Source organism: Salvelinus sp. IW2-2015, linkage group LG9, assembly GCF_002910315.2.
Source record: "Salvelinus sp. IW2-2015 linkage group LG9, ASM291031v2, whole genome shotgun sequence".
Taxonomy (NCBI): domain Eukaryota; kingdom Metazoa; phylum Chordata; class Actinopteri; order Salmoniformes; family Salmonidae; genus Salvelinus; species Salvelinus sp. IW2-2015.
In genome coordinates this window covers 7400060-7417824 of record NC_036849.1, presented here as the reverse complement: position 1 = coordinate 7417824, position 17765 = coordinate 7400060, and the positions used below count along the sequence as shown (strand labels likewise).

Here is a 17765-nt window from a genome sequence, read left to right as displayed (position 1 = left end):
AGTAAGGTTGAGTCATACCTATGGTATATTGTCTGATACACAACAAATGCTGTGTAAACTAATCGGCATCCAGAACCCAAACTACCCGGTTTATAATCTTCAACCTCTGGTTATGCATCTCTAGGCCAATGACCTTCAAGTGAGGACAGTTGTCATTGAGCGGTTCCTCGTTATTACCATCTTGGCTGCAGTGACAATCCATTACCAACAGAAGGCAGCGATTAAGTGTTTAGAGGTCAAACAGGACATTATACAATGGGTAATTTAGCAGTATGCCAATGTTTAATGAATGGTGCAGAAACAGTTCAGAGAACAAATGGGCATTATCATAGAATAAAGGAGACAGACTAATACCCAGGATTGTCATTACCTTATTCAACAATCAGACTTTGACTATAATAAAAACAAAGGTAGCTACTTTATTTTTATCTCATGTTCTGCCTGGATCGCAAGTCAACATGATCTCATACATCATGATCAGGCTTTTCTGGATAAAAGTGTCCAAGCCATCATCAGCCCCAGCCTAAGAAGTAGTGGAGGTAGACAAGGACAAGTTTGTGGCTGGTGTTAGCCATCCACTGATTCACATTGAGTTGGGACCAGACTGGATGGGCGTGTAAAGGGCAGAATTTCTCTACCGTGGTCCCATTAAGCCTGCTTTCTGAGCCAGGGCTTCGTTCTGCTGGATGTGGTACTCCTGGAAGCGCATGGAGATGCGCTGGGTCATCTTTAGGTACTTCTGCAGGCAGCTCTCCGAGCAGGTGGACTGAGGTGGAAACAAGGACACTATCACATACAATCACACCTCTCCAAATATTGCTGTACAACCGCAAAGGCTTCTACTCTAAAGAAGCTAACCTGGTACAATGAGAAATTTGACAACATTCAGTGACAACATTTTGTTGATAAGCAATGATGCCACATTGTGTCCTATTTTACCCATTACTTAACATTGTCCCCAGGCTCGATTGCTAGAGAGAACCTTCTGATGGATGAGATTACCCACTACAGAGCCTCGAACGACGAGACAGGATTTGGAAGTATGGCCTCGAGACTGCCTACTACTCAGATCTGGCATGCATCAACCAATTGTTGTGTGCCAAGTCATCGACTGTGCAGTCAGGCACCAGATACAGTATGAAAGTCCCGCCTACTTCCTGGATCATGTTTCAATGGCCTTCAAGATATCGTGGTAATTTAAGATATGTAAAATATTATTTTTTGTGGATTAATTTACTTCTACCCAATGCCTTCTATGATGGTTTACAAAAAAGAAAACAACCATGAAAAGCTTAAGGTAAAAGTAAATTAATCCACAAATACAATTTGACATCTTAAATGGCCATGTTTTCAAGGATGTGATTATATAATTTAGAATGCCATTCAAAATCAGCTTGGGACATGATCCAGAAAGTTTGGTAACAGCACAAACATCATTCTGTTACCATTCTATTTTATATGCACTCTTCTTCTAGTCAAGGTGTTTTTGTACAATTTTCTTTGGAAATTGTTTTAAAAAGTAGTCATTGTGCATAGAGCTATGGTTTGTTTAACTTTGCAATCATTGGTTTTGTTTGACAAACATTCTGCTACTGTGGAATTGCTGAAGCATGCGAGCTAGACCTTACGTAAAATACCTATCCAGGCGTATCAGCTAACCAAATCATATTGTTATAGCAATCTGGTGTCCGACTGCACAGTCAATGATATGGTACGCAACCATTGGTTGATGCATGCAAGGTCTGAGCAGGGGAACGCGACTAATGTGGTTAGCTGATACATAAAATACCTATCCAGGCGTTATAAGATCTGACATGCGTCAGCAACGTCTGAGCGGAGGAACATCACCTGAGTCTTGAAGACATGAAGGAAATCAGCCTACCTCCTCTGACTTTACTTCTCTTGTGGTAAAATCCTTCACACAGTCCATGAAGCAGTTCTCGGTGAGTTTGTTGTAGGTGCCAAGAAATTCTTTAAACTGTGAACACATACATATTAAACAGATAAAAATACACCTTATGGAACAGCGGGGACTGTGAAATGAGAGACCGACACACACGATAACATAATCATTATACACACACACCACAGGAGGTTGGTGGCACCTTAATTGGGGAGGACAGGCTCGAGGTAATGGCTGGAGCGGAATAAGTGGAATGGTATCAAATACATCAAAAACATGGTTTTCATGTGTTTAATGCCATCCGCTCTGTTCCAGCCATTATTATGTGCCGTCCTCCCCTAAGCAGCCTCCACTGACACACACGTATACATGGATTTTGTGTTGTAGATATGTGGTAGTAGTAGCCTTGGCTTCAATACAAAACCTAGGAGGCTGGTATGCCTCACCCCCTTCCATAGACATAAACGTCCCTTTTTCAGGACCCTGTCTTTCAAAGATAATTCGTAAAAATACAAATAACTTCACAGATCTTCATTGTAAAGGGTTTAAACACTGTTCCCCAAGCTTGTTCAATGAACCATAAACAATTAATGAACATGCACCTGTGGAACAGTCGTTAAGACATTAACAGCTTACAGACGGTAGGCAATTAAGGTCACAGTTAAGAAAACTTAGGACACTAAAGAGGCCTTTCTACTGACTGAAAAACACCAAAAATGCCCAGGGTCCCTGCTCATCTGCGTGAACGTGCCTTAGGCATGCTGCAAGGAGGCATTAGGACTGCATGTGGCCAGGGCAATAAATTGAAATGTCCTACAGGGAGACAGGAAGGACAGCTGAGCGTCCTCGCAGTGGCAGACCACATGTAACAACACCTGCACAGGATCGGTACATCCGAACATCTCACCTGCGGGACAGGTACAGGATGGCAACAACAACTGCCCGAGTTACACCAGGAACGCGCAATCCCTCCATCAGTGCTCATACTGTCCGCAATAGGCTGAGAGAGGCTGTACTGAGGGCTTGTAGGCTTGTTGTAAGGCAGGTCCTCAGCAGACATCACCGGAAACAACATCGCTATAGTCACAAACCCACCGTCGCTAGACCAGACAGGACAGGCAAAAAGTGCTCTTTACTTCACGGATTCGCATTTATTGTTGAATGATTGAGCGTTGCACCGAGGCCTGTACTCTGGAGCGGGATCGATTTGGAGGTGGAGGGTCCGTCATGGTCTGGGGGCGGTGTGTCACAGCATCATCGGACTGAGCTTGTTGTCATTGCAGGCAATCTCAATGCTGTGCGTTAAAGGGGAGACATCCTCCTCCCTCATGTGGTACCCTTCCTGCAGGCTCATCCTGACATGATCCTCCAGCATGACAATGCCACCAGCCATACTGCTCGTTCTGTGCGTGGTTTCCTGCAAGACAGGAATGTCAGTGTTCTGCCATGGCCAGTGAAGAGCCCGGATCTCAATCCCATTGAGAACGTCTGGGACCTGTTGGATCGGAAGGTGAGGGCTAGGGCCATTCCCCCCAGAAATGTCCGGGAACTTGCAGGTGCCTTGGTGGAAGAGTGGGGTAACATCTCACAGCAAGAACTGGCAAATCTGGTGCAGTCCATGAGGAGGAGATGCACTGCAGTATTTAATACAGCTGGTGGCCACACCAGATACTGACTGTTACTTTTGATTTTGACCCCCCCTTTGTTCAGGGACACATTATTCCATTTCTGTTAGTCACATATCTGTGGAACTTGTTCAGTTTATGTCTCAGTTGTTGAATCTTGTTATGTTCATACAAATATTTACACATGTTAATAAGTTTGCTGAAAATAAACGCAGTTGACAGTGAGGACGTTTCTTTTTTTGCTGAATTTACATGGTAATTATGACCACTTCCGGAGGACGTCCTCCAAACAATCAAAGCTTTTGCAGTATGAACTGAAATGTTGTCCATCCAATCATAGATGTATGGTCAGAGAATGAACCTAGTGTGTTGTATTGGGATTGTGCCAAAGAGCATTATAGGGGTTGTGTTGAGAAGCTTGTTGACATTGTTGGATAGAGATTAAGAGTGAAGAGTGACAGTTGAGCATTTTTGGGACATTATTCAATTCAAATTAGTTTTTTAAATTACAGGAGATGGAGGAGGTATATTATAATTTTTTTTCTTGGGTTTAGAACTTAATTTTGTGTGTAAATAAATTGCACTAACTTCAGTAGCTAGCTAGCTACCAGCGCGAGTGTGCAGTTTTCTCCACCCAAACGGTAGAATGGCCAATAATGCCGAAAACGTTGTGGACTTTTTGTTGAAGAACCCGTTTCATTCTCTGGGGTACACGGATAAGGTGCAAATTAAAAGCGAGGGTCGACCTCTGCCTGAGATCAGTTTCATGACTGATGAAAAGGTGAGGGCACTCAATACCAACTGGTATCAAATGTATAGCTGGTTAACAGGGAGCCTACCATCAAGCCGCCTGTAATTGCACGCTACGATGCTTTACATGCTGAACATCTTTTCTGGGTGGTCGAAAACAATTCAGAATGATTTGATAGCTTCCATCGCATCATCCATTAAAAGTTTGATTAGAGAGGTTGACGGAGCACATTTTTTCACGTGAGCTCAAGTAGGCTTGCACTTTCCTCCGGTATTTATTTAGCAAAGATGATAACACATAATCAAAAAATAATAATAATGACAAATGTTGCAGCAGCCTAGGCTACACCCAATCTGACATGCTGTATGGGATAAAAACTAGACTATTTTTCAGTCTGATCAACTGTAGGCTACTATTAAGAGCAGCTGCATACAGTCTATACGCCCTGTCCATCTGGTCAGGGTAAACTAATTGGTAACGTTATGTATTTATAGTCCATTTGTGTGTCAGGAGAAAATGTGAATGTGATCAAATTTGGATTATATTCAAAATTGGGCTGGCAAGGCTGCCTATACGTTTGTAATCCAAAATTATTACCTGGAATGAATCAATCAACATAATAGTGATGGCAGATGTGAGTCATTAAAAAAAAGAAATGTACAAGGCCTACAGTTGCATAGGCCTGCATGATGCAAACATGCATAAAGAAAGCTCAGCCCTGTGAGTTCTATTGTCTATGTGTCTGGGTAGAGGAAATCCCCCTCCAAATCTAGTCGAAATATAATTTATTTGAACAAATACAAGGTAGCTGCAGTTTGACAGGGTTTTCATCCCCCCCAGGGCCAGGAGTTTTTTTTCAGGAGTTGATTATGAAAACTGGTCCCTTAATAGCCCATATAAAACCTTTTTACAACTGATTAATCAGTCATACCTTATAGGGTCCAGAGTTTTCCTAGTTAGGTTAACATATAAGGAAAAACTCCAGGCCCCAGGGGGTAAAAATTGCCCCACCGCTCTGGGACCTATGGTGCCACCAGTCTGCTAGCAGTTGTCAGATATCGTCAGGTATGTGGATGATCAGGGCTTTATTCAGGAACGTTTCTTGGGATACTTTGATGTGTCAAGTGGGCAGGATGCACAGTCCGTGTTTGACTTTATGAATTTTGAGATGTCTGAGTTGAAATTCCTAGAGAAACTCGTCATCTACAATGGCGCAGCTGTAACGGAATGTATCTGCTATTTACAGCTAAGTCCCCTCATGTTCCCTGATTAAGAGGTCATGACTACTCCACTCCACTACCATTGTCAACTTTCTCCTGACATGAACGGAAGCCACAGCGTCTCATGTGCCCGCTCATCCACTGGCACATTGAATGTTTCCCATCCAAGCACTGTGAGTACCCCTATCAATTTTCTCTCATTACTGTATGTAGTCAATCACATACACAATCACATTATTACACATCAACGATTTTACTCCTTGCTTGGAGTAACTCATTCTTAGCTCTTGTCTAACTGTTTATTGTTTTTTGTCTTCCCAGAAAAATCCTGTCCTGCACTGGTCAAGCCAGTGAACACCTCAACTCATGCCTCATACCCTCATTCAATCACTGCTGTGATCCCTTTCCAACACTGTTTAAGTAGCCCTCTCATTCCCCTTCCCCATAATATTGTACTATAAATGTGTTTATTAAATGCTTTAGGTTAAAATAATTAGTCTTTGATGACTTTTGAAACACACTGTGGTCTCCCATCCTACTAAATTTTTCCAAGTCACCAGCCTCCACTGGGGTGCGAGTATCCTCAATTTGCATACCTGTTTAACCTGGTCCGCTTCTGTTACCTGGATAGCCATGGTGGTTCAAATCGACGAGATTTCTGTTGGATTAAAGTTACACCCATGAATGGAATTGATTGAATGACAGCCCTATCCATTGTTATGTAGCTATGATGTCCGTTCACTAGCTATAACTAGCTAGGCATAGGGAGTACTGAATTACCAAGATAGCTACAGAGTATTCGTTGATTAGCTATATATGACACCTGACCATGCATTCATAACTGACCATATCCATAGCTAGGTATTACATAGTTTAAGCCTTTTTGTGTTAGCTAGCTAGCTAGCTAGCAAGCTCAATGGACAGCTAACGTTAAAAGCTCCCTAGCTGATTTGGTAAGGTTCACAGGCTAACTATATAGCCTAGTACTGCAGGTCAAGTGAAGCACTTGAAGACATTACATACATTTTGATATCAAGTTGTGTGCACAAAATGCATGATAAATCACATTTTCTTTAACACAGCAAAGAACTCATTCACCCACCCAGATTCTGAAGGACATGTGACGTTGTGAAAAGGGGACTACAGTGGCTGCGGCACCAACAGTTTCGAGAGGCTTGAAAGGAAGGAATTGGAAATTAAAAATGGTTTTTAAAACAAATATTTCTAGGATAGTATTAAATATTGTATACGTTCGTATGGATATGTATGGAACTCAAAATCGAAAAGTAAATTTTCGAAAATAATAACCGAAATGTCAAATTAGGATGAAGTTTGTGTCACTACATAAACACTCCGGTGTAACACGAGGTAATTAAAAATATTCAGTACCTCATTAGCCTGTTGTTCGCTAGCCCTCCTTTTATCTAATATAAATAATCATCAACAACATACGTTTAATTATTTAATATTTTATTCATATATGTTCTCTTTGGATTAATGTTTCCTCGTCCATGGAGTCCCTATCATGCCCAACAGATGATGGCGATATTTCTCGCGGAGAGAGGATTGGTCGTTGACCGGAAGTTATTGTTGTCAGCAACAGTTGCTGTGTTTTCATATTTTCCATCGCTAGCTATCAGTTGGGAAGCTATTATGTATCGTTCGATTCTGACCTCGGGTTGCAACGAATTCAGTTTGTTCAAAATTACATAGGTCTTGCTAGCTACTTTCTACTGAGTTTTGTCGCGTTGTGCTTTCAACTTTTTAGAGGTGTTAGCCAGCTAACGTCAGTAGCTAGCTACTGTTAGCATAAAGTCGTCATTAAACAAGCGTGAAGCGGGATATTTAAATGTTCGACTTCCTAAGGAAAATGACGACATTGGTTGTTTATTTATCTATATCAACTCCCACGGTTAGTAACAACTATGTTATGTGTAACGCCTGATCGGGTCTGGTGTTGAGCATACTAGCTATCATACAATATACTCTGCTGCAGTGCTCGATACTAGATAATCAACTGAGCGTCAGAGTCGATTAGATATGGATCATACTCTTTTGAGCCGATCAAATGAACTTCTGAACGTTGCAAGGAATATAAACCTTGACGAATCCACTTCAAGTTCTGACGCTGGAGACGTCTTGATTCGTGCAACTAAGATTCACTTTCCTGAGCAGAGCTATGAAGGGCAGAGGGATTTGGGGTCGTTCTCCACCATATCTAATAAAACAGACAATGTAAAGATAACAGTGAAGAAGTTGCGTGATGTTGCCCAGCCCTCTCTTCTTGACGAGCCACCAAAGATCGAAAAGCAAAGACAAGCAAGGAAACAAGACCACAGGCATGTGCCTCCTGCCCTGCAAGCAAACCTGCCATCAGTTTCACCCTCTGGTAGGCTAAGTAAACCCACACTCGTTATAAGGCCAGTGAAAATGTTATATTGTATTGCAGTTGTATATGCCATTGATTTCAGTCTGACCGACATTTTGCTCTTCCCATGTTGTCTTTTCCAGAGGGAGCAAAAGCACGCAAAAAGAGTCCCGTAAAAAGAGTCCCACAAAAAGAGACCCAAGTAAGATGTCTTCTAGCTTGTTCTTTTCTGAGAAGTGTGTGCCTCACAAGTATGTCACCCATACAAATATAATACATTTTAAACTGGTGTCATTTCATTTCCAATTTCAGGTTCCTAGTCTAGATGGAAAAGAAACACCGACCTCTGTTCAACCTAAGGGCAGTGAGGACAAAGGTAAGTGTCCTTGGGCTAAACCTCTGATGTACTGGACAGTATGCTGTCATTGATTATCTACTGGCTACTTCATATACAGTGAGCTCCAAAAGTATTGGGTCAGTGATTTTGTTGTTTTGGCTCTGTACTCCAGCACTTTGGATTTGAAACAGTACAATGACTGAGGTTAAAGTGCAGACTGTCATCTTTAATTTGAGAGTATTTGGAGTTACTTTTATTCAAAATAAGAATAGAATATGTTTCTAAACATTTCTACATTAATGTGGATGCTACTATGATTATTGATAACCCGGAATGAATCGTGAATAATGATGAGTGCGAAAGTTACAGAGATATAAATATCAAACCGCCCCCCAAAAATGCTAACCTCCCCTGTTATTGTTATAGTGAGGTTAGCATGTCTTGGGGCTATGATATTTGTGCGTCTAACTTTCACATTAATATTCAGGATTATCTGTAATCACGGTAGCATCCACATTCTATAATGTTATATTCTTGTTTACAATAAAAAATAACTCAAAATACCATGAATTTCTATTGGGCACAAAATAATCTGAAACACAACCAAAACAAAAAGCAAATGCATCCAACAAGTTTGTAGAGTCACAAGCTTGATGTAATAATTGTGTGCTATGAATATGGGACTTAAATACTAAACTTTTGATTACTTTAATACACATTAATGATTTTTTCAGTACTTTTGGTCCCCTAAAATGGGGGAACAATGTACAAAAAGTGCTGTAATTTCTAAACGGTTCACCCAATATGGATGAAAATACCCTCAAATTTAAGCTGACAGTCTGCACTTTAACCTCATAGTAATTGTATCGTTTCAAATTCAAAATGCTGGACTACAGAGATAAACACCAACAACATTGTCACTGTCCCAATACTTTGGGAGTTCACCCTATGCCATTTTGTATCCTAACCCCACTCTTGGGTTGTCCCTTAGACCATGATCTGCTAATATCCCGATATGCTGCTGGTGGTAAAGGGGCAATCTTGGCAGCTCTAAGACAGAGGTAAGCATGGCACAAAGCTGTGGGATGATTTTCACTTTTTACATGCCAGATGTGTTTGTAATGTTTGTCTACATTGCAACATAGTTGTACATCCCAAATCTTTAGGTGTTAGTCATGATGACTCCATTCGATACGGTTTTCCTCAGGTCCCAGACTGTCCCCTTGAGGCGAGAGGTGAAGGTGCAGTTACTGGACCAGGGGCCACCATTGAGCCAGGAGCCCCAGCCTGTTTCTGGCCTCTCAGGGGATACGGGAGCTGCCTCCACTGCAGCCGGGGTCACAGCTGCTGCCACAGCACCACTCATCAAGGTATTGTTGTAGCAGAGCAGTTGTGTGTTATTTTTTTCTATGTCCTTCTGAGATTATGATGCCATCTGAGAAAGCGTTTGTAAGTCCAAACCCCCCAAAGTCTACCTAAAATGCTTAGTGGACTGAATATGGATGCCTAATGGTTTGTTTCTGTCTTTCTTTCTTTTTCCAGGCTCAGAGTGACATGGGGGCGTGTGTTTCCCAGGTGTGGGAGGGGCTACAGAGGCTGCTGGAGTCAGACAGGTACCCAGGCAGGGCTCGGGAGGCCAGAGAGGACAGAGCATCAGAGAGGGTGACCCAGCTGGAGGAGCAGCTCAACACCGTGACCCAGCAGAGACTACAGCACCTGGAGTGGATCCAGAGCCAACAGATGGAGCTGCAGGTACTGTAGGGAAGGAGGAGCACTGAGCCTTCACTTGAGTGCTCCAGATAGTCATATTTTCCTCAATAAGTTGCTGTCATTCTAATCGTTGCATGAAGTTATGTAAAAGTATATTTATGTAGACCCCTAAAGTTTCCTGGCCATGGACCCAAAATATCAATGTTTTGTTCCACGAGCCACTTAGTTATCACTTTTGCCTTATGCCAAGGTGCTCCATAATGCTGGAAAAGGCATTGTTCGTCACCAAACTGTTCCTGGATGGTTGGGAGAAGTTGCTCTCGGAGGATGTGTTGGTACCATTCTTTATTCATGGCTGTGTTCTTAGGCAAAATTTTGAGTGAGCCCACTCCCTTGGCTGAGAAGCAACCCCACACATGAATGGTCTCAGGATGCTTTACTGTTGGCATGACACAGGACTGATGGTAGCGCTCACCTTGTTTTTCCTGGAGAGAAGTGGCTTCTTTGCTGCCCTTCTTGACACCAGGCCATCCTCCAAAAGTCTTCGCCTCACTGTGCGTGCAGATGCACTCACACCTGCCTGCTGCCATTCCTGAGCAAGCTCTTTACTGGTGGTGCCCCGATCCCGCAGCTGAATCAACTTTAGGAGACGGTCCTGGTGCTTGCTGGACTTTTTGGGGCGCCCTGAAGCCTTCTTCACAACAATTGAACCACTCTCCTTGAAGTTCTTGATGATCTGATAAATGGTTGATTTAGGTGCAATCTTACTGGCAGCAATAGCCTTGCCTGTGAAGCCCTTTTTGTGCAAAGCAATGATGACGGCATGTGTTTCCTTGCAGGTAACCATGATTGACAGAGGAAGAACAATGATTCCAAGCACCACCCTCCTTTTGAAGCTTCCAGTCTGTTATTCGAACTCAATCAGCATGACAGAGTGATCTCCAGCCTTGTCCTTGTCAACACTCACACCTGTGCTAATGAGAGAATCACTGACATGATGTCAGCTGGTCCTTTTGTGGCAGGGCTGAAATGCAGTGGAAATGTTTTTGCGGGATTCAGTTCATTTGCATGGCAAAGAGGGACTTTGCAATTAATTGCAATTCATCTGATCACTCTTCATAACATTCTGGAGTATATGCAAATTGCCATCATACAAACTGAGGCAGCAGACTTTGTGAAAATTAATATTTGTGTCATTCTCAAAACTTTTGGCCACGATACAGTCCCAGTGTCTGAGTATGTCTGTAGTGTTTCAAGCAGTGTGGTTGTTCAGTGTACTTATTTTTCTATTGCATGTTTCATCACCGCTATACTCAACTCTTTTTACTTTCAGTCATTCAATAATAGTTCTGACCACTTCATCCATGCCCTCTCAGAACCGTCTCCTGGGCTCTGCTCTGAGTGTAGTGACTGGCCACGCCCCTGTACCCTCACCCTCCATGCTGAACACTGGCCCTGCTGCCACTGTACATCCAGACCCTCGGCTTCCTCAGGACCTTCCCGGTCACGTTCATATTACCCACCTTGATGCTGCAGACTCTTCCCCTGCTGTTCCAGCCACAGGTACGGTGCTACGTTTCCTGAGTCAGTTGCCTCATTGAATCAAATGATGAGAATGGCATTGAGATCTGTCATCAGAAAGTATTCACACCCCTTTTACTTTTTTCACATTTTGTTGTGTTGTAGCCTGAATTGAAAATGTATTAAATGTAGAAGAAGAAAAAACTTGTCACTGCCCTACACACAATACCTCATAATATAAAAGTGGATGTATGTTTTTCAAAATTGTAACAAATTAATGACAAATGAAAAGTTTAAATGTCTTGAGTTCAATAAGTGTTCTACCCCTTTTTCTATGGCAAGCCTAAATAAGTTTGAGTAAACATTTTCTTCATGGACTCACTCTGTGTGCAATAATATTGTGACTACCTCATCTCTGTACCCCACACGTACAATTATCTGTAAGGTCTCTCAGTCGAGCAGTGAATTTCATTTTCATTTGCAAAAATGGAATCATGTCGTAACCTCAACGCTGTTAAACAATTCAAAATAAATCACTGACAGTGTCATCACCAAAGCATCCCCACACCATCACATCACCTCCTCCATGCTTCACGGTGGGATCCACACATGCGTTCACCTACTCTGCATCTCACAAAGACCCGGCAGTTGGAACCAAAAACCTCAAATTTGTACTCCTCAGACCAGACAGATTTCCACTGGTCTAATGTCCATTGCTTGTGTTTCCTGGCCCAAGCATGTTTCTTTTTCTTATTGATGTCCTTTAGTAGTGATTTCTTTGCAGCAATTCGACCATGAAGGCCTGTCTTCTCCGAACAGTTGAGATGTGTCTGTTACTTGAACTCTGTGAAGCATTTATTTGGGCTGCAATTTCTGAGGCTGGTAACTCTAATGAACTTATCCTCTGCAGCAGAGGTAACTCTGGGTCTTCCTTTCATGTGGCGGTCCTCATGAGAGCCAGTTTCATCATAGCGCTTGATGGTTTTTGCGACTGCACTTGAAGAAACTTTCAAAGTTCTTTAAATTTTTGCTTTGACTGGCCTTCATGTCTTAAAGTAATGATGGACTTTTGTTTCTCTTTGCTTATTTGAGCTGTTCTTGCCATAATATGGACTTGGTCTTTTACCAAATAGTGCTATCTTCTGTATACCACTACTACCTTGTCACAACACAACTGATTGGCTCAAATTTACTTTTAACAAGGCACACCTGTTAATTGAAATGCATTCCAGGTGAATGCATTTTAATGCACATGAAGCTGGTTGAGAGAATGCCATGAGTGTGCAAAACTGTCATCAAGGCAAAGGGTGGCTACTTTGAAGAATCTAAAATATATTTAGATCTGTTTTAACACTTTTCTTGGGGTTAGTACATGATTCCATATGTGCTATTTCATAGTTTTGATGTCTTCACTATTATTCTACAATGTAAAAAAGAAAGAAAAACCCTTGAATGCGTAGGTGGGTCCAAACTTTTGACTGGTACTGTATGTCATCTGCTTTGTATCTCCTCTTCTTCTGAAGCATCTCCAGACCCATCTAGCCAGCAGAGGGGAGGAGAGGGTAAGAGCCCTCTGGAGACCCCAGCTCCTCGCAGGGTCATCCCAAAGCCTACGCGTTGGAACACCACCAACGTCCGGAACACACAGAACGCTACACAGCAGCACAGCTACAGGACACAGAAAACACCTCGCTCAGCACAGCAAGGTTAGTCATCAGTGTCTCTGCATCTGTTAAGTCATGGGCTGTCTGAAATGGCACCCTATCCCCCATATAGTGCACTTCTTTTGAGCTGAGCCTTATGGGTCCAGGTCAAAAGTAGTGCACTATAAAGGGAATATGATGCCATTTTGGATGTACCCATGGGTTTCTATGGATTTCTTGTCAGATGCAAGTCCTTTATATTTCCACCTCTTGGGGGCAGTAGCGTCACTCCAACCTTCTGGCTCTTTAGGAAGCACAGGCTTCTGCAGGAGATTTGAAAAAGGCAGTGTTTATTCCAAAAATCTGAAAACAGGGTTTAATCATAGGCTTTAATGTCACTGTGTTTTTTCCTGTCTTTGTTGATTTTTGTGATGGCTATTTCTCTTTGTCACTCCTTGATGAGATGGAATTAGGGCTCACCCCATTTGTCGATTGTTTGTATGATATATAGGCTGTTGGTCGACCAAGGTTTCTTTAGTCGAGCAGCAGCACATTTTTTAACTTTTAAAATCATGGTGTACAAGACAACTGTCTGATTGGCGCCTGTCTGAGTGGACTGATCCATTGTGGAAGCTGTGGGGATGGCGCAGTCCATCACTCTAAGACATGTGCTACTGAAATTGTATATGGTTATATTATGTAAGAACATTGTTGCAACACTAATACAAATTATACTATTTTATAACAAATGGGCTTTCTCCCGCGTTGGATAGTGGTCGCTGTCCGCGCACCCACCAGTGCGCTTTTGAATTGCCGCCTTTTCCTAGACCATGTTGCTATGTGCATCATAGCAAAGTTAACCAGCATATTGGTGTTGAGAACAATGCGGCGGAGGCAGCAGCAGAATGAGGAGACTAGAAAACAACCCTTGCCTTATTGTCTAAGAAAAGTGAGTAGAGAGGAAACCCCAACTTAATCTATAATCAACAGCCTAACTGATAAATGTGCCTGGCTTTATAAATCATCCATATATATCTACAGAAATAAGACAGATCCTGCTTCTGTTGCCTGTTTGAGTGTTTGTTTAATAGCCTACTGATTCCGTAAGCTGCAAGCCTCATGAAACCCACATGTCGGATAAATAATTTCACATTCGTCTGTTTTTAATCTTTGCTTTGCTGTAATAAAGGACTTACATTTTTTGTTAGACCAGCCTCTCTGGTATTATTTATCATTTATTTATTGTTTACACTGTTCCAAATTGTCCGAAAAATTCTGTTTAGAATAATGATAATAACTCTATTTTTTCCTTGATCTCCTTATTGTTATTATGATCATCATTATTATAATAAGTCATGTCATTATCATTAGTAGGCTTAGTAAAGGAGCCTTGTATAACCACCATCGGGCTGTAGGCCTAAGAGCACATCCTGTTTAGTCTTAATACTGTAACTTACTTAAGCCTATATTTTAATACTTATCTAGGCTGCTGTATCAAAAATGTATTTGTTCATGTCATCAAACAGCATACAAGTTATTCATGATTTCAAATGCAATCAAGCATTTTAGTTTAAAAATAACAAAGCGGCCATTGAATAGTTAGCGTAAACAAAAAATATTTCAGAAAATGCATTCACAAATTAATGCAGTGTTGTTGTTTTTTTTGTCTTTCCATTTTGCGGTCACGTGTTACGGTTTTCAGAGTTTGTTATAACTAATTTATTGATATGATTATGATATGCTATAGGTCAGGCCCTATTTGTCACGTGCATGCGATGCTTACATGTGTCGTAAAGAGAGGAAGGGTTGAGGGAATAGGGAATGTTTTTCCTAAACAAATTAGGGATTTCGGTAACATAACTTTTCAGTCAGACATGGCTGTATTAGGTTGCAGCTTCAGCAACACGTACAGCAGTGAGGAGAGAGAGACAACAGGAGCTAGTCAGTCACTCGCTGTCTTTTTTTCTTTCTTTTTCTACACAGCGCAGCAAGTCTGAGCCTGGTCCGGCACAATCAAATCAATTGTTGGTCGGACTCCTTAGTCATTTGTGTGTCTTAATTATTTCATCAAACGGTTTGCTTAAAGCATCAGACAAGCTCAGTGCATGTAGTTGATTTGATTAAAACACATAGGATGTGTCTATATATGGAAAAATACACATTTGAACATTTTAAACCAATCAATTGGTAGACCAATATTTTTTCCCCATCGGGAACAGCCCTAGATGGAATAAGAAAACAACTGTTACTTTCAACCTCGGTTCATTCAACAAATAACCAGATGCCTTCTGTACTCCTCTGTTTGACAAGTTCTCGTTATTTACAAGAAAGTCATTGATAATTTTATGTCGATGCCAATTCAACACATTTCCATTTGGTTATTTTCTACACAATACTGCAGTTAGGTCAACACTTGTTGTACTGTCAGTATCTGCATTCCAGAAAATATCTCAAATGTTACCCACTGAATTGAAAACCTGCGCTTTGTACAACTATCCAGACTGCACTGTGTGTTTGGAATTATTGTCTGTCAATATTAAGCATTCATTACAAGTAGACCTATGGCTGACTTATTAACATTGTTTGGACAGGTTGTGTGATACATTGATAAATACATACCATACATACAGCTCATGTTTTGGCGGTCCTTCACGTCTTGGTTTTGTGATAATCATACTTAATCTCCCTGTGTTTGGCTCTGTTGGCCAAGCACCAAGACTACTTTGAATTATTACAATGGTCGCTGGGCCCTGCTCGGTCTCCCCAGCCACAAGTCTTGGAATGCAGCCTCCTCCTGATCACTGGAGATGTGAATTACATCCATACAAAGCACCATTGACTATTTTTAAAGGCCACATTTTAACAGTGTAGGTGGAACATGGTGGTATTCTTGAGGAAAAAGGGTCACACCGCACCGCATGAATATATACTGAACAAATATATAAACGCAACATGTAAAGTGTTGATCCCATGTTTCATGAGCTGAAACAAAAGATCCCTGAAATGTTCCATATGCACAAAAATTGTATTTTTCTCATGTTTTACACAAATTTGTTTACATCCCTGTTAGTGAACATTTCTCCTTTGCCAAGATAGTCCATCCACCTGACAGGTGTGGCATAACAAGAAGCTGATTATACAGCATGATCATTACACAGGTGCACCTTGTGCTGTGGACAATAAAAGGCCCCTCACAACGCCATAGATGTCTGTTGGAGCTTCCAATTGGCATGCTGACTACGGGAATGTCCACCAGAGCTGTTGCCGGCGCACAATTGGCCCAGCATCGTCCGGGTTTGGCCGGAGTAGGCAGTCATTGTAAATAAGAATTTGTTCTTAACTGACTTGCCTAGTTAAATAAAGGTTAAATAAATAAACAATTGATAGCCATCACTCTTGAAATACTTTGAACAAATAGTTGGCTTTTTAACCAGTTGAATGATAGGGCAAAATTTAGATTTTCACCTAAATAAACATACCTGCACATGTTGCATAGTTTCAGAAAGGTCTGGAACTCACCTTTCTGGTAAAAATAGTTATAAATTGCTGAGGTGTACTCACGTTTGAAGACACAAACTCAAGTATATAGTACAATACAATTTTTTTTCCCCCTATTCAACAAAAGTTGGGCAATGGGGCCTGAAATGACTGAAATTCATTCTAAATATAGTAACATTTAAATTAAAAATGAATTACTATAAGATTTCACCTTTTTTCACCTTATAACTGCATAATACATATGATCATACTTCCATGGTGACCAAACCGGACGCGAGCACGTTGATTTTGTACACTCACACCAGAAGTGATCAGGACACGCAGGTTGAAATATCAAAACAACCTCTGAACCAATTATTAATTTGGGGACAGGTCAAAAATCATTAAACATTTATGGCAATTTAGCTAGCTAGCTTGCTGTTGCTAGCCAATTTGTCCTGGTATATAAACATTGGGTTGTTATTTTACCTGAAATGCACCTCAACTCCGACAATTAATCCACAGATAAAATGGTGAACCGAATTCGTTTCTCGTCATCTCTCCTCCTTCCTTAAGGCTTCTTTTTCTTCTTTGGACTTTATATGGCGGTTGGCAACCAACTTTACAGCATTTCTACAACCTACTGGAGTGTGGACCTAAGTTCATCTTTCAATCACCCATGTAGGTATATGCTCCTAAAAACCAATGAGGAGATGGGAGAGGCCGGACTTGCAGCGCGTCGAGCGTCACAAATAGAACCAATTTCTATTTTAGCGCCTGGCCACGCAGACGCTCACTGACTCCCGCGAGCAGTGTGGGTGCAATGATTGAATAACATGTATGTGTACATTTATTTTGCAACGCATGCGACGCAAGCGGTGTAGTACAATATTGACTCTATTTCATATAACTGAAGACAGAGAATTTTTCTCCCAAACGTCCATTCAAATGGTGTCTCGTTGCAACTTCAGCTATAAGCACAGTGATTTCGCCCGTCTGAGACCAAGAGAAAGTAGTCTTGTTTTAATTCTATGAAATTATTTAGTATTTCTTTCATGTTGAGAGCTCTAAATCATGCTGAGAATATCACAGCAAGATGAAACCACAACGGTTGGATTCTCTAGACCAGGGGTGTCAAAGTCAAATGGACGGAGGGCCAAATAAAAAATTTAGCTACAAGCCGAGGGCCGGACTGTTCGAATGTTCATTG

The 17765-nt window shown here is 41.5% G+C and overlaps 2 protein-coding genes across 6 annotated transcripts in view; one reads left to right on the top strand and one right to left on the bottom strand.

Moving 5' to 3' along the window:
• Nucleotides 1-260: 260 nt before the first annotated feature.
• Nucleotides 261-6701, bottom strand: timm9 (translocase of inner mitochondrial membrane 9 homolog). 2 transcript variants are annotated; one of them, XM_023994104.2, is made up of 4 exons: nucleotides 6602-6701; nucleotides 6096-6157; nucleotides 1883-1978; nucleotides 261-766 (listed from the first exon to the last, which is right to left on the bottom strand). In XM_023994104.2, exons 2-4 carry the CDS (start codon nucleotides 6132-6134, stop codon nucleotides 635-637), a joined length of 267 nt encoding a protein of 88 aa, XP_023849872.1. In that variant the 5' UTR covers nucleotides 6135-6157; nucleotides 6602-6701; the 3' UTR covers nucleotides 261-634. The 2 variants fall into 2 exon arrangements, with proteins under 2 accessions (XP_023849872.1, XP_070301213.1); XM_070445112.1 differs by lacking the exon at nucleotides 6602-6701 and adding an exon at nucleotides 6523-6547.
• A 198-nt stretch (nucleotides 6702-6899) lies between these two features.
• Nucleotides 6900-17765, top strand: part of kiaa0586 (KIAA0586 ortholog) — a 118662-nt gene continuing 107796 nt past the window's right edge. For all 4 annotated transcript variants that reach the window (XM_023994101.2, XM_023994099.2, XM_023994100.2 and 1 more), the window contains exons 1-8: nucleotides 6900-7888; nucleotides 8011-8069; nucleotides 8180-8243; nucleotides 9196-9265; nucleotides 9412-9574; nucleotides 9747-9956; nucleotides 11291-11477; nucleotides 12959-13141. In XM_023994101.2, coding sequence (XP_023849869.1) covers nucleotides 7540-7888; nucleotides 8011-8069; nucleotides 8180-8243; nucleotides 9196-9265; nucleotides 9412-9574; nucleotides 9747-9956; nucleotides 11291-11477; nucleotides 12959-13141 — 1285 coding nt within the window. In that variant the 5' untranslated portion in view covers nucleotides 6900-7539. The remainder of the gene's footprint in view (nucleotides 7889-8010; nucleotides 8070-8179; nucleotides 8244-9195; nucleotides 9266-9411; nucleotides 9575-9746; nucleotides 9957-11290; nucleotides 11478-12958; nucleotides 13142-17765) is intronic.